The sequence below is a fragment of the Rhipicephalus sanguineus genome, chromosome 3, assembly GCF_013339695.2.
Source record: "Rhipicephalus sanguineus isolate Rsan-2018 chromosome 3, BIME_Rsan_1.4, whole genome shotgun sequence".
In the NCBI taxonomy this organism is placed as follows: Eukaryota; Metazoa; Arthropoda; class Arachnida; order Ixodida; family Ixodidae; genus Rhipicephalus; species Rhipicephalus sanguineus.
In genome coordinates, this window is record NC_051178.1 from 162736331 (window position 1) to 162753578 (window position 17248).

The window sequence follows — 17248 nt, forward strand, 5'->3', positions numbered from 1 at the left end:
TTCCATAAGAAAATAATTTATTATTTCATTGCGTACAGTGAAAAAAAGTCAACTAACTTGCAAGCCTTCAAACAGGCACAAGGTGTGGTTCTTAAATCTTGGATTACCATATAAAGTATAAAAAGCAACACTGCATGTATATATATGCGTCTTATGTACATTACAATAGGCTCTGCGGGATTTTCGTACTGATTAACATCCTCGGGTCCGCAAAACACCCTGAAAAATTATAGAAAGAGTTGTAATATTACAATACACTGGCATCGCAGACAAAAGATCGAAGGGTGCCTTACCGAAGATGCGCTCAAAACTTAACAGCAGCAACAACGATAATGGCAACCATAAGAAGGACGATAACAACCCAGTACCCTGGAAGAGCAACAAGATATAATACTTAGACCACAGCTCTGAAACAAAAACCAAGTATACGTGAGAACTTGTACAATAACAGACTATTAAAGCACAAGATCAACAACACTTCTTACTTACACCCTGAGTGGTTTTTGCACTACAAAGCCTACCGATTGCAAAGGAACTGCCCCACTTAAGACGATGTCACATCTACTTGAACCATCGTGGCCCCAAAGCACCCCAAAGGAACTGGGAAAGGGGGGGGGGGGATTTGTTTACAGAGAAGAGTAAGTACTAATCCTCTGCATGTGCATCTCCTTGCCAAACACTATGGATAGACGATTAGCGTGGCCCCTCCATGTATTTCAAGGTAGCCAACTCATCATGTTAATGATGGTAAAAGCTGTTGTTCTGGCATGACAGACGAAAACAGATAATAACATAGTACAAAGCAGAGGCATAGCCAGGATCTTATTGCAGAAGAGGTTGTTCAGCCCAAGTGCCGAGGAACGAGGCGCGGACTGCCGGCAAGCGGAAACCACAAACTCTATTCCCTCTCCCCACTCCCCTTATATATGCTCGGTGGACTATAGCGCCTCCTTGTGGCTACACGCTTCAAAGCACACTGGCAGCGACCTCTACAGAGGTTCTGCACACCCATGTGCACGATACACATACCGTTAGTGAATGAACCAAAATTTTTAGGGGGGAGGGGACGTTGAACACCTCCAATCCTTACACCGGTGCCACAGTCCGTGAAACTCACTTCGCGGTAGCTTTTTCGTCATTTATGATGACAAAAGAATACAGGAGAAGCTAGGGACAATTTTCTCATAACTTCACAGTGAGCACTTGATTTAATTGCTTCCAGGGAGTTCCTCCTAGCCTCTGACTTGCACATTCAAAATGCTATACTTTATCAAACCTTGAGAGTTCTTCAGAAAAAAAAATTAAAGCAATACACAATAGCACATTACCCGTACACGTGAGCTTGTACACATGTACACATGAGCTTGAAAAGTCAAGTAAATTATGCTTGTACACTTTTAAAAAATTCCGCTCTTATTCTATGGACAGGCTTGATCAGCATTAAACACGTAAAAACAAGAGATAAGCGGTAATGCCATTCAGAAGTGTTTGCACCTGCTTACTATAACACTGCAGATTTTGAAAGGCTCTTATCTGGTATAGTTCATTTTTATCAGTAAGCATACATTGTGTAATACATTGTATAATACATGTATGATACCTGCTTAATGTATAATACATGCAAGTACATTGTATAATAAAGGAGCCAAAGACTGACTATAGCAAGATTGGAAAATAGTTGTGAGTTGGGTGGAACAAATCATTCATAATTGTACTGAGCACAAAACACAAGACAAGGGACAAGAAAATGAAGCACTGTATCATCGTTCTTTTGTCCCTTGTCTTTTGTTTTGCGATCAGTACAATTATGAAGTTACCACAGCAGAAATCTAATTTTTGTGAGAAAATCCAGAGGTGCAATATCATATGAACAAACATGGTAACAGGCCTCTTACCAAAAAAATTAAAGAAATAGTTTTGTGTGAACACTGAAACAGTTAATACAGACTCTGTGGTTCTCTCTATTGCATACAGTAGAACCCGGGTTCCATTGAATCTGAAGGGGATTGCAAAAAAATGTTCTATATATAAGTAATTCAATATATAAAATATTTTACATATTGAAAATACATTCAAGGGGATTTTACAACTGTTTGATATACACAATAATTCATTATATGTGGATTCAACTGTATTTAAAGGGTCCCTCATCAGGTTTGGGCACTGTAAATTAACAAGCGCAGCTCATAGATGTCAACAAAGTGCGACATGACTGAGTGGCATGAAAATGGCTGAAATTTGAAACGCAAAGCTGCGTGTTTTTACTTTCAGGGGAGATGCGTTTGGAGAGAGAGCTAGAGTCACAGACACGCATGCCTATTTAACAGACATTCTATGGAACACCAATGGACAAAGCCCATGAATTCGGTTCATATAGAGTGCACGATGCCACCATTGTAAATTCGCTGCAAAGCAAAATAGAGAGATAATAATAACAATAATATGTGGGGTTTAACGTCCCAAAACCACGATATGATTATGAGAGACGCTGTAATGGAAGGCTCCAGAAATTTTGACCATCTGGGGTTCTTTAACGAGCACCTAAATCTAAGTACACGGGCCTCAAACATTTTTGCCCCCATCGAAAATGCAGCCACTGCGGCCGGGATTCGATCCCGCGACCTTCGGGTCAGGAGTCAAGCACCATAACCACTAGACCATCGTGGCGGGCCAAGAAAAAAAGAAAATAGAGAGAGAATAAAAGAGAAAAGAGAGAGTCATTTTGACAGTGAGGCTCACTTCCTGGAGGCACAAGAACCTTTACTTTCTTCAACTTGTATAACTATGAACTTGAAATATCCTTTTAGTGAAACCCTCCTCCGTGCCTTACAACTTCCACAGTGTATTTGAAATTTGAAAGGGGACCTGGTAAGGAACCCTTTAAGGCCTATATAAAGGAATTTTAAGCCAAGCTACTATAAAATAGTATCGCAGTATAATAGTGGGAAAAATTAGGCGTTAAACAATGGCAAATATACTTACAACAGGTTCCAGACTTTTTATCCACTACAGCTACATTTCTTGTTTCTTTTATAAGGCGCTCCCTCATGCGGTCAGTGTGTTCAGATATATCGTCAATGATCTCTGAAAGAGTGAGATACAATGACAACTTTGATGACTAAGTTATGTCTCGGCAGAGTTACACTATTTACACCGTAAAATCCCGAGCAAGCACCCCCCATGCCTTCTCACCATTTTCACTGTTTTTATTCACTTGACAAGGGCTAATAACGACAGTGAATGCATGCCTATTCAATAACGCATTTCATTGGAAGCCCGCGCGGCTCTTCCGCCGGAATCTTGAAGTTTGATCCGTGACTGAGCAAGCGCCCCCCCTCCAAATCTTGTCAAATTAGCTTTGACCGTAGGTGGGGAGGGGGGCACTTGTTCGGGATTTTACGGTAAATTGCTCAATCTTGCAAATACTAGTTCTTTGTGTATTCAGCCTGCTTTACCATTGTGAAGGTTGAGCTCTTCGTTGAAGCCAATGGCCATTTCTTTTTGCCGACCCAAAACATGTGAAAGGCCTTCAAGACCTTTGTCTTGTTCTGAAACATTGAGGAGAAGAAAAGAGCCACATTTCAGAATTTATGGGTTACATAGCTTTAAAAAACCGCAAAAACACGATGTCACGTGATCGGCAAAACATGAATGAGCTTGTGGCTGCTGATCAGAGGTAAGGCAAAGTTCTATTCAATCACCAGGCCACTGAGCAATACAATTAAACAAACTACACAGCCTGTATGTCAGCACTCAATTGAAAAGCACAGGCAGTGCTGCTGCAGTATGCTAGAATACCACTGCGTGCAACATGGTGCTGCACACCTGAAAAGGGATTAGTAACTTTATGTTTCTAAAGCAGTTCTAGAGTACAGAATAGCGATTACCCAGTCAACTTTCTTGCCTTTAGACTAAGCATACCTGTGCCCATACCTCTGAAAGCAGCTCTGAAGTACAGTGCAATATCCAAAACAATGAAAATGAACATACGTTTTTGCGACTAACAAACAAGACAAACAATTGAAATAAACACCCAGCTAGCAATGCATCTTCAGGTGTAGAGACAATATTCTTGTCAAACAAATAAATATGCTGACATTTATAACTGTTACTGCATTATTGCACACGTGCTAAACCGAACATCCCATTTCAATACATTGCTGCTAGTATCGTGTACCACTGTTTTCCCGGTCATATGATGCAACTTTCGGAAAAGTATCACTTTATAGAATATTACAAGCAGCTTCCGAAGAGCCGCTAGCTGCTGTGTAAACTATTGGACAAGAAAAAACAAATCTGTACTATATCCACTGAAAGCTTGCATCCTTGGTACAATTTCAAGTACGTAAGTACAAACGAGCATACAGCTACTCATTATAAGTATACCCCAGTTTTTTAGAGATTAGTGAAATCAATTAATAAACATATTTACTAGCTCTTGTAGCCTTGTGGCATACACAGCAGAAAAAACGCCAGGCCTGCGCGGAAAGCGCAGCACAATCACAGCGAAAGCTGGAAGAGCGGCATTTCTAGAGCCCGTTATAAACTCTCTTGTGGCTACTAATACAAGTACACTAGCCACTATGCCACAAATCATAATTTTTTTGAAGTTGGGAAGCACCCACCACGACATTATTAGTCATTCTGCGGAGAAGCGAGGTACCATCTGTAAGGCATTATGTGCACTTTGTTGATGCTTTGGCTGATGACGATGAAGAATTATGGCAGATCCCTTTGTAATGGGTTGGAAGCTGTTGGGATACGGGTGTCTCAGCTTGCGACTGCTTCTGCGCAGAGCTGATAGATGGAGCGATCAAGGCGACGGTGAGTTAAGGCAAATTTATATACATATATACAGAGGCTTTACATATTCGGCGCTGGGGCCGACAACTTATTGGGCTCGCACAGCGGTGCGACGACGACCCGGGACTTCTTCGTCCGCTGTCCCGCTGTGTCACTCTCTCCGTGCAGCTTGGTTCTTTTATAGCCCTGGGCGATCGCTTGCATCAGCCAGTAGTGCGAAGCCTCCAATCAGGAACCGCCGTTGGTCGCTGGCTCGAACCGGATCCGCGGGGAGGAGGGCTTGCCGCACGTTGCGGGAGAGATTTCCGTCGGTTGCGTCAGGCGCAGCGCCGGAGTTGCCGGGGATTGCGTAAGGCTCCCGCCTCGTTGCATCAGCTGGTGTTGACGCTGGTTGAGTCAGCCTCATCGCCGGAGTTGCCGGGGATTGCGTAAGACTCCCGCTTCGTTGCATCAGCGGGTGTCGACGCTGGTTGCGTCAGACGTTTTACCAGCTTGAATTCCTTGTCGAAGCAAGGAAGTTTGGGTTGGGAGCCCTGGCATAACAGCACCCCCGCCGCCAGACAATGCGCCGGAAAGACGAGCTGCTTCCACGTGGCTCGGATGCCGGGCGCGCTCGTTCGCCAGGTCCATCCAGGTTCACCTCCAGGGCCATGGGGACATTTGGCTCCACGCTTCGTTCCGTGAACAGATCCCAGTCGCCAGGCCGGATCCCGGCTCCAGTGGCTTGTCGCCAAGATGTGTCGACTTGCTTTGCTCGTCTCTTCTGACGATCTTTGGTATCAGCACTTGTTGATTGTTCTGCAACTTGTCAAGAACGGTCCGACAACAGACAACACACGACACAAGCAAGTGCCCTCGGTCACCCCACAGAACACCAGACCTAAATAGAATAATATATTCCTAGCTACCTTTATGTCGAAATTTTGTTCCCTCTATATCAAGAGGCACATGTGAGACACCAAAACTCTTAAAAACAGAACTCAAAATATTACACGTGTAACAAACGCAATGAAACAGAATTCAAAATAATCTTGGCCCCTTGAGATCACTCAGGACGGAAGCGCTCAGCTGAGGCCGCAATGAGGACAAAATTTTGCCCCAATTTGCCAGCGAAAACCGAAAGGATAGCCGAAGACGGCACTGATTAGAACGCGCGACTCAGTGCGTCTGCGTTCGCGTTTAGCTTTCCTTTCTTGTAACGAACGTTCCAAGTTGTGCTGTTGGAGTATCATGCTCCACCTTAATAACCGGCCGCTTTTGGACGACATGTTATTCAACCAGGTTAGAGGACAGTGGTCCGTTTCGACCACAAACTTGGAACCGGAGACGTAACAGGCCAGCTTTTGAACGGCCCACACGAGGCAGGCACATTCCTTTTCAGAGGTACTATATGCCTCTTCCCTGCAGCTCAGTTTTCGGCTTAAATACAAAACTGGTCTTTCGTGACCAGTGTCATCTTCCTGGCACAATATAGCTCCCATTCCGCGATCACTCGCGTCGCACTGAATGATAAAGCCCTTGGAAAAGTCAGGAGCCATGAGAACGGGTTTTTTGCTTAAGGCTTGTTTAAGCTTGCAAAACGCATTCTCTTTCTTCGAGTCCCATGTCACTTTAACTGGCTCCGACTTTCGAAGTGCGTCAGTTAGAGGGCTGGCAATGGTAGAGTAGTTTTGCACATAATGCTGATAGTATCCCGCTAGTCCTAAGAAAGCCCTTATATCAGACTTGGTGGTTGGTCGTGGATAGTTCACGACGGCAGCTACCTTGATCTCTGAAGGTCGACGCCGGCCACGCCCCACAACGTGTCCCAGGTAAGACACCTCGCCGCATCCTAGGTGACATTTAGCAGGTTTCGCTGTAAGACCCGCTTCTTTCAACTTGTTCAGCACGACTCGTAAATGTTCGACGTGTTCTTCCCAGGTGTTCGAGAAGATGGCGACATCGTCGAGATACGGCAGTGCGAACTCGGACAGGCCATTAAGAACGCGGTCCATTAGACCCGAAAAGCAATAAGGCGCATTTTTCAGTCCAAAACTCAGCATAAGGGGACGATACGTTCCGAATGGAGAAACGAACGCGGCGTAGCGGCTAGCACGCTCGGTAAGAGGGACTTGCCAATAACCTCGCACGAGGTCTAGCGTGGAAATGTAGTTTGACTTTGACACTGTTTCCACCCTTTCCTCTAGATTTGGTATCGGATAGGTCTGGTCTCGAGTTATGGCGTTAAGGCACCGATAATCGATGCATGGCCTAGGATCCTTTCCCGGCACTTGAACCAATATTAGAGGAGATGTATAGTCACTCTCACCCGGTACTATGACTCCCAACTCAAGCATTCTATCGATTTCCTCCTTCATGATCTGCTTCTGCACAGGGGAACATCGATATGGCTTACTACGGATTGGTTCCTCACATGTCAGCTCGATGTCGTGCTTAATAACCGTCGTTTTTCCGGGACGGCTGGAAAACACGTCTTTAAACTCAGAAACAATCCTCCTCAAGTCCTCCTTCTGGACTTGACTTAACCTTGGCTCCAGGTTCAACTGTTCCAACATCACCTCTGAACCCCTTTCGCTTACATCGCTAGAAGTCAGAATTTCTGCTCCTTCCTCCTCTGAAGCATTCAAAAGCAGGTTTACGACCGCCTGACGTTGAACGTACGGTTTCATCAAGTTGCTGTGATAAATTTTGTTAGACCGCTTTCCTAATTTCACTTCGTAGTTGGTATCGGAAAGCTTCGATATTACTTTAGCGGGCCCCTCCCAATGAACCTCAAGCTTGTTCTTCTTGGAAGGCCGCAGCAACATTACCTGACTTCCCACTTCGAAGGTACGTTTTTTTGCTGATTTGTCGTAGTATTCTTTCGACAATACTTGCGCTGCCTTCATGTGGCTCTCCACAAGATCTTTTGTTTTTCCGAGCCTCTGAAGGAGGTCGAGAACATAAGCAACTACACTCGGGTCCTCATCATATCCCTCCCAGGATTCGCGCAGCATTCGCAAAGGTGTTCTTAAGCTCCGGCCATATACAAGCTCTGCGGGACTAAAGCCAGTGCTCTCATGAGGAGCAGACCTCAAAGCAAACATAGCGGGAGGAATACATGCTTCCCAGTCGCATTTGTGCTCATAACAAAGAGCTCTCAGTATACGTTTCAGAACTGAATGCATACGCTCTACCGGATTAGATTGTGGGTGATGGACCGAACTGTGCACCACCTTGATTCCACATTTATCCAAAAAGGTAGAGGTAAGGCAACTGGTGAAGACGCTGCCATTGTCGCATTGAATTTCAGAAGGAAATCCGACACGCGCGAATATCGAGAGCACAGCGTCCACGACGTGTGGAGAATTGAGCTCCCTAAGAGGTACCGCTTCTGGAAATTTCGTTGCCACACAGAGGGCAGTCAGGATGTATCGACAACCTTGCCTTGACTCCGGCAATGGCCCAACAATGTCGATAACCAGGCGCCGAAAAGGTTCTGTTATAACTGGCACAAGCTTCATGGGAGCCTTCCACTTGTCTGTGGATTTCCCCACCCTCTGACAAGTGTCGCAAGAGCGCACAAAGTCTTCGGTATCTTTCCAGCATTTCGGCCAGTAAAACTCAAGGGAAATCCTAGCCTTGGTCTTCTTCAAACCGAGATGCCCTGCCCACGCGTTTTCGTGCGCAAGTTCCAACAGCTGGCGACGATACTTTTGCGGTATCAAGAGTTGCTCATACCTGCGACCTTGTACATCTGTGTAGCTACGATACAATAGCCCAGATTTCTCATAAAAAGAAACATTCTTTTTCTTTACTCCCAATTTTACGCTTTCCATTAGCGCTTTTATCGAGATGTCTTCACGCTGCTCTCGAATGAGCGTCGCTCGATCAACCCTCGACAACTCACACCAACTTTCAGCTACAGGCTTGAGCGTATTGCCCGCCTCGCCCAACGGCGCCACTTCGGTTTCTCCGCCGACGGAGACGACGCTACCCGCTTCAGCTGCAGGTGGCTCGAGTAACCCACCCCGAGAGTTTTCTGTCCGAGGCTCGCTCGACTCGCTGCCAAGGTCACGCAGCTCGGCCACTTTTGCCGGTGGTGGCGTACTACATGGAACGAGATCAAGTTCCAGTGAAAGCTTCCGCGCTTGCGATCGCGTGAGGGCCATGTACGCAACGCTGGGAAAGAACGATTTACCCTGTTCTTTGAGAAGCTGCTCCGAGTTGTTCGAAAAAAGATAAGGAAAACAATCTGGGAGAGCAGCAGACACAGCCGCTTCGGTGTGAAGCTTACCGAAAGAGCCTTCAATGATCACCGTAGCTATCGGTAAGCAAGTGCTCTGCTCCTCGGCGACTTGCCTGATCCATGCGCATTCTCCTGTCAAGTCGTTCGGAGACACTAATGCAGGATGGACAACGTCCATAGTTGCCGCTGAGTCTCGAAGTGCTCGACACATTTTCCCATTGACACTAATCTCCTGAATATACGGTTCTAACAACCGCATGTTCTTTTCTGATGCACGGATCGTTGCGAAAGCAACCTTTTGTTTACAATTTACCGCGATGTGCCCTTCTTTTTTGCAATTGTAACAGATTAGCGGCTTCCGTGACTCAAACGCCAGTGTAGTATCAGTGCGCTCTTTGGGAAGCTCACTCGACTTCTGCGCTTCCGTTTGCCCTTCCCTCACAGTCTCCTTCGTAAAAGACGGGTCTTTTCTGAAATTACGGTGCGGAGCAGGTTTTCGGTCATCAGGTTTTTTTGAAAAGCCCTCTTTTCTCTCAGCTTTTTCAACACGCACGGCCCTACTGTGCAAGTTTCTACGAGTGTAGTACTCTTCAGCTAACTCTGCTGCCTTGTTTAGCTGTACTTCTCCAAGCTTATCCTGCAGCCAAAGCTTGACATCATCTTCGATACAGCGGTAGAATTGCTCCAATGCTATGCACTCTACCACTTTATCGCGATCGTCATAGACATCTTCGCCCTTGAGCCATTCAATTAAATCGGCTTTAAGACGAAACGCGAAGTCAACGTGTGACTCATTCCCCCTTTTTGCATACCGGAACCTTTGCCGGAAAGCCTCGGGTGACAATTTATATCTTCTCAACAGGGCCTCCTTAACCTCGTCATAGCTCTCAAACGCCTCCCTCGACAAACACGTTATCACGTCGGATACTTCTCCGGGAAGCAGAGCTAACAGGTTCTGTGCCCAAAGAGACCGCTCGATGCCATTTCTATCGCAGACATGTTCGAACTTTACGAGATACTTCGCCATGTCCTCGCCCACTACGAACGGTGGCAGTTGGTCCCGAATTCTATGTCCACTAGCCTGAACCGTCGCAGAAGCTACGTTAGGCGCTTGCGAACACTGACGGAGTGCCAATTCCATTCTTTTCATCTCGAGGCGCTCTTCGCGTTCCTCACGCTCGCGGCGTTCTTGTCTTTCGGCTTCCTCGCGCTCACGGCGTTCTCGCCTTTCCGCCTCTTCACGCTCACGAAGTTCTCGTCTCTCGGCCTCCTCGCGCTCGCGGCGTTCTTGCCTTTCCGCCTCTTCACGCTCACGAAGTTCTCAGTCTCGTCTTTCGGCCTCCTCGCGGCGTTCTTTGATATCCGCCCAGGCCTCATCGACTTCCTCAGCCGTTACTCCCTCCTTCTGCATGATCTCAAGTATCACTTGCTTTCGCTTCGCACGGCCCAGAGAAGGCCGAGTTCTTCACAAATTTCGATGAGTTCCTTCACTTTAAGGTTCTCCATCGTTCACACTAGCCTCTTGCTATTTGCCCTCGTTAGAATCTACTTGCCGTATCCCCTATAAGTCTACTAGAAAGACACGCAAGCAATTCTCAACCTGCCGTGTTTACACCCTCCGCGTTAACTTTGGTTTCAAAGCGCTCCGACTTGGCTCGAAACAATCAAAGCTCACTCCAATGCTTCACACAACCTTCTCTAAACTACGATAACCTGTGCTAGAGAAGTCTGGTGAACTGAAGGGAAAACATCAGGCACTCACCGCATCGAGGTAGCTGACGCCGGCCGATCCCGCAGCTGCCATCCACTGTTGGGTAACAGGTGTCTCAGCTTGCGACTGCTTCTGCGCAGAGCTGATAGACGGAGCGATCAAGGCGACGGTGAGTTAAGGCAAATTTATATACATATATACAGAGGCTTTACATATTCGGCGCTGGGGCCGACAACTTATTGGGCTCGCACAGCGGTGCGACGACGACCCGGGACTTCTTCGTTCGCTGTCCCGCTTTGTCACTCTCTCCGCGCAGCTTGGTTCTTTTATAGCCCTGGGCGATCGCTTGCATCAGCCAGTAGTGCGAAGCCTCCAATCAGGAACCGCCGTTGGTCGCTGGCTCGAACCGGATCCGCGGGGAGGAGGGCTTGCCGCACGTTGCGGGAGAGATTTCCGTCGGTTGCGTCAGGCGCAGCGCCAGAGTTGCCGGGGATTGCGTAAGGCTCCCGCCTCGTTGCATCAGCTGGTGTTGACGCTGGTTGAGTCAGCCTCATCGCCGGAGTTGCCGGGGATTGCGTAAGACTCCCGCTTTGTTGCATCAGCGGGTGTCGACGCTGGTTGCGTCAGACGTTTTACCAGCTTGAATTCCTTGTCGAAGCAAGGAAGTTTGGGTTGGGAGCCCTGGCATAACAAAGCATTCAACAACATACTCGTTGCGCAATTCGCATTGTGTGACGCCTGGTTACAGAATTCGCGTTGTGTGATGCCAGGTTGTTATTTTACTCTTCTACCACGCTAAATTACAAATGTTAATGTGGTTGCTTCCCGACATGAAGCCTGTATAGGGTCTTTTGCAAAGCAGTTTCAAGCGCCGGCATGGCTCTGAGGTAGAATACTGGGCTCACACGCAGAGCACCAAGGTTCGAACCTCGTTCCATCCCGGGTATTTTTTCTTATTTAATTTTTTTTCTTATTTTGCGCGACAGTGGTTACGGACACCGGCGGCAGGGGCGGACAACTACGGCGCCAAAAACGGCCCTTTTTGTCGTCTCATAACAGCTTTCGCTGTAAAAGTGACATACACCTTTCGAACATGGAGTCACGTACCCAGGTAATGTTGCTGAAAATTGTCACGTTTCCTCATTTTGCTAAAAAAAACTCTGAACAAGTACCTCTAAGTATCCTCTGCTGCTGTTGCCTGATTTCACCCACACTGAGATTCTGTGTGGCTTCAGTTTCTTCTCCATTCCAACCACCCTCGCTCACACTAGAAAGTTCAGTGCCAAAAAGCTCTTGCCTGGAAGTACAAAAAAAAATAGTTGTGATACGAGTTGCACTTCACATGAGTCCTGCTTTCTTAAAAAAAAAAAAAAAGCTAAAGGACACATGAGAACCATCAATTCTGCTTGGTCTTTTGATTCTCAGCAATGTACACTTCAAATCGTATGGCCTTTAAATGTTTTAAAAAGAAAGAAAAAAGAATATTTCACTCTCAAAAATAAGGTATTCTTCCACAATACCAATAACCCCACTCTCATCACAAGAAGATACTTGGTAAGCCACAAAGCACAAAAGAAAATACTGGTAGAAAGGCCATTTTCACGTTGCCACACCAACTCGTCAACCATGTTACACACTATAACAGCATCTTCTAGAGGCCACATAATTCTTTATAAGTAAAAATGAATCATACTGTGTTCTACGAGAGCCACATGCATTACATTGCAAGTTTCAGGAAATTTTATTGAGCCAATGTGGATAAATACAAAAACAAGACTTCGAGATCTGCGAAATCACGTGGGTATACAGATGCTGGGGGTTTATGGTGCAAAATGTGCAAAATCCAAAAATTTTAATGCAGCTAATGTACAGCTTTTGTTATAGACTGTGCAAATATACATTGTGCGATTGTGACAAATAAACCTTGTTGCGAGTCAGCGCAGTTGTCTGTTTAGCTGACAGTGGTGGCCGCGCTGAGCATACTCACAAACACAGTTTGTAACAAGTTAAAGGGTGGGAATCAGTTGGAAAGTTTTGCAGGCTGAGAGCGATTGTTTTTGTTTCTTTTTCTTCTTTTGTGATTCACAGCGATATTGGCTGTTAAAATGGCATTTTATAACAGACACATCAGCGCAGTATTTGTGGCACACTGCAGTGCATTGGTGTCCGCATGGCTCAGTTTCTATGCACGCTGGTTTGCCGCCGCATTATGTCGGTTTCGCAATGAAGACTCGCGATGAGCACTTCGATGCATGCGAGAGGCAGCGACACCACTTCGTGCCTGATACGTGCTCGCGCATTTGTGCTTTGCATTACGATCAGTATGCAGAAGAATCTCGCGCAGCACAATTTACATGGAACACTTTATTTTGTGAAATATCAAACTATTGCATGTCCAAACCTTAATTTGCATGAATGTGACTCGTGGATTTGGCACGTAAAACCGAATAAATTACTATTACGCGTGAAGATGCCATTTACAGTGTGTGGTGCCAAAAACGGCATAGCCGCATGGCCCGGGTGCACTACATTAAGACAAGCATAGCAGCTCGGCAAAAAAATCACTTGTCTACATAGTATCGGCGATTCCTCAGTAAGAGCGATGGAGCTTCCAGACTATAGACAAAATGCCGAACATTCAACAACTGAGATCACGAGCACATACTTTGGTTAGGCCAATTATTATGAGGAAAAACGCATCGGTAACGAGAAGTGGATTCCTCGGCAATATGAAAAACATGCATGTATTTGGTGTGAAACCATGAATAGTTTTGGCCAGAAATGCCCCACTGGCATTTAAGCAGGCCAGATATGAACTTTGGCACAGTTGGCGCAAGATGCACTTGAATGGGCGCAATAACTATAATTGTAGCAAAATGGCGCAAATGATGCAGTTGGACCACCACTGAATTATGGGAAGCTTTGTGAGAAAATGGCAAACTAATCTGCAACCACTAGTACAACCAGGAATGGGCAAAGCTGTTGTTCGCAAGATGCTTGACCACAGGCGGCTTGCGAACAGTATCATAAATGTTGCACGACGCCCAACAATTCATGTACAGTGGTGGTCAAAATTTTGCGGACCACGGGAGTGCGTCGCAGCACCGAGGCGCCTTCTCACAGCTGCTTGCCAAGCTCTAGAGCGCACACTGCGCACGCGCATCCTTGTTTACCTGCCGACCTGCTTGTTCGCTCGCTTCAACTGCGCGTGCGCCGGAAAGCCAGAGAAATCACAAGGTGCCGCTTCTGCAGTCGCCGCGGAAGCACCGAGCGGTGATATCGTGACGAAAATATGTAGCTTGTACTGGCAGTGCTCGGTGCCCGCTGCACTCTGCGGTTGTTCCCAGACGCTTCGCAGCGTGGAAAATATGCTTTGCGTCAGTTTGTCTCAAATAGACATGTGTGATAAGACATATAAGCAGCTTCCATTCGCAGAACTCATGCATGCTGCAATTTTTTTTTTGTAGTGCTCAGTGCAACTATCATGCGCCCGTTGATATGCGCTATAAAAGAAAAAACTTGGCATCGACCGGTTTGTAGCACAAACCTACAAGAAAAACCCACATGGGTTAAAAAATGAAGAAGAAAAATTTTGAAAGCTGACGAAAAATTTGTCCAGACCAGGACGAAGTTTTCGCCAAGTAGAAAAGTTTTCTTTTAGGCAAACCACTCGGGGCTTCTGCGGTGACTGCAGTAGCGGCACCTTGCACTTTCTCTGGCGTTTTGGTGCGCGCGCGCTTGAAGCGAGCGAACGATCAGGCCGGCAGGTAAACAAGGATGCGCGTGTGCAGTGTGCGCTCTAGAGCTTTGCAAGCAGCCATGAGAAGGCGCCTCGGTGCTGTCTGCCACACGCTCCCGTGGTCCGCAAAATTTTGACCGCCACTGTACATTAGAGCGTCAACATTATGTGAAATCCAGACTACGAAAGTGTTGCTGCAAGTGTGCAGTGCAATACAACCTCCCAGGTTGGCCAGGTGCAGGTGCTTTGCTGTTGAGCAATGCGTCAAGTTCACGCCCTTTGTTTAGTAACGTGTTGGCCATGTATTGGCGCCGCTCCACCTCTCCAGTGGTGCTGAAAATGTGCGTCAAGGAGAAAATGACGTTATGCAAACCACACTTTTCCTATTAGTTCCACTGTGTATTGAAGGATACATTAACAGTGTATTCCTGGATAGGTCCTCCTGGAGCCTGGTTGCATCCACAATGTACTGTCGAATCATTTGGCGTGCCTTGGCAGTGGTCTAAAAAGAATAGGGTCAACATTAAGAAAGTGGCAATAGAGATGGGATTGGTGAAGGTAGAAAACCCAAGGCGCTGCACCAACCAAAGTAAAAAATTAATACACACACGCACACAAGGATGTTTCGGCTCTGACACGGGAGCCTTGCCCACAAGTAAAATGAAAACGTGTGTCTGGGCAGTTCCCTTTAAATACGCTTGAATATATCACGCAGGCAGCATGCATGTAGTGAAGGTAGACTGCCATCGCTCCTGTTGAGATTGTGCGGAGTGGTCTGTATCAAGAACGACTCAAGATAAAGACATCATGACAGCCCTTTTTCTCTAGCGAGAACGTGCCTTCCCCCAGTTGGTTACGTGTCCCCTTGAAGAATGCTCAGCCAAGCACTGGATTTAACATTTCCTTTCTTCACATAACCGTGCTGCTTAAGACGCCTTTCGAAGGCACCAGTTTAACCAATATACACGCAGTCACAATCCGTGCATGGGACATAGTACACCACACCTGAGAACTTTTCTTTGGGTATTCTGTCCTTAACAGTGACGCGTGATTGTCACAGTTTCTGGTCTAAAACATGTGCCACCTGGACGTTGTAGGAACACAGAACATGGCTTCATTTATCGAAGCGATATACGGTATCCCTGCGCACTTTTGACCAGAAGCAGCACAGGGTAATTGCGGACATGCCATTAGTCGTTCGACAGCGTTCAAGAAGGAATTGGGACAGCCACAGGCTGACAGGACTGCCTCGGGTTTTCTACCTCCACCACGTATCATTCAGACCTGACTGGCTTCCGTCAAACTTTAAACTTCAGAGATGGGACTGTGTAAAATACAGAAACGCGGGTGTAGCCTTAGCCTCAAACTAAAGGTTCAAATAATTATTCGGTAACTGAACGAAACGATGAAAGTGGGTTTCCTTGTGGAACATTATAAAAGTAATAGCAGTGCAACAGCCAACGCCCAGCGAAGAAGACGCACAGCGCCGTATGTGCGTTCTTCGCTGGTTCTTGTCTGTTGCGCTGCCACTACTTTCATAATGTCCTACCAACATGCCCAAGTTTCCACCCTTCATCCTTGTAGAAGTTTCGACACAAGACCGAGAATTCAGCTACCAATTTGACACAAGAAACTGACCCAGAAGAATCTCGCGAATCCGCCTATGTTTGACAAGCGTGCTCCTGTATCTGCTAATCCAGAGCATTTACTAAACGCTCATTTCTGGAGCAATGTTTTCACGGCATGCGTCAGAAAGCGTAGGCTACGAGAACTGCGGAGGGTTTATGTCGCGTTGGGAACATTAAAAGCGGAACTAGGAATACAACTTTGCATTTACCTGCACATAGGCAGCGGTCTGCCGCCCGTGCTGGTTCCGTTGCATGATGAGGCCCATAATTTCTCTTCTTTTTGTCTCGCAGGCATCGTAAGCCGTAAGCCTGAAAGCAAAGGTACTCGCTTAAGTGGAGGCATGCGACCTCTGCGTAATGAGAGACGTAGTGTGAACGCCTTCGTGTTCATGTGACTGGGTTGACAAAGATAGAACGAGCATGAAGCATCGACACTTCACTTGGAGATGACAGTAAGCCGCCAACTCCAGTAGTAAAGTATACCGGCACACTCCCTTGGGAGCGCGACAAACAACTACAATTTCAACATCAAAAGTCATATGCAGCGTAAGCTAAGGCAACCGTAGGAGCAGAATAGCAAATACCAACCACGGATCGGCCCCACTGAGCGCCATTTTGAACATATGATGTCAGACGCATAGACAAATGAAGCGAATCAGCTGACTCCTCGCTGCTTCACACTTTACGAGTTACTACCATGTATCTCTCTAGACAAACATTTCCTTCATTTTTGTTGCCATTTTGGCCAACGTTTTGGCGGCATATGCAACATGTGCAAATGTGTTCAAAATGCTAAAGAATGCTCGAAGTGCTTGGCACTGGGTTAGCGACCTTCAAAATGCACTCGTCCGCAGACGTTTCGTTACTGAGCCGTGGCTTTGCCAGAAGGTAAAATAGCATGAATTGGTTGTATTAAATTATGCCCCTCTCTAAACTACGTGTGAGTGGCTCAAAGTAAGCAGTGCCCTCCACATTTACGTGGTAGGTTGACAAGAAGATAAAGGGAGGGAATATGGTGGTTAGCCAGTAGTACATAATAATCTAACTGACTCGATTCAGATGCGTGGCTCCTTTGAGCGTGCTTGAGTAGATGCACGTAGTACGTCACTTTTGTAACTTTTGGATTTTACGCGGCAAAC

The 17248-nt window shown here is 46.5% G+C and overlaps 1 protein-coding gene across 1 annotated transcript; it reads right to left on the reverse strand.

The window, feature by feature from the left end:
* Positions 1 to 16831, reverse strand: LOC119387614 (syntaxin-8). Its single transcript, XM_037655051.2, has 9 exons — positions 16698 to 16831; positions 16319 to 16418; positions 14895 to 14983; positions 14701 to 14814; positions 11915 to 12039; positions 3456 to 3548; positions 2983 to 3084; positions 294 to 369; positions 1 to 219 (listed from the first exon to the last, which is right to left on the reverse strand). Exons 1-8 carry the CDS (start codon positions 16730 to 16732, stop codon positions 305 to 307), a joined length of 723 nt encoding a protein of 240 aa, XP_037510979.1. The 5' UTR covers positions 16733 to 16831; the 3' UTR covers positions 1 to 219; positions 294 to 304.
* Positions 16832 to 17248: the final 417 nt, after the last annotated feature.

Coding starts and splice junctions, on each gene's coding strand:
- LOC119387614 (XM_037655051.2), bottom strand. CDS start 16,732: ATGTTCAAAATGGCGCTCAGTGGGGCCGATCCGTG. Junction 14,984..16,318: donor AGACCGCTGCCTATGTGCAG/GTAAATGCAAAG, acceptor TATTCTTTTTAG/ACCACTGCCAAGGCACGCCA. Junction 370..2,982: donor TAAAAAGTCTGGAACCTGTT/GTAAGTATATTT, acceptor TTGCTCTTCCAG/GGTACTGGGTTGTTATCGTC.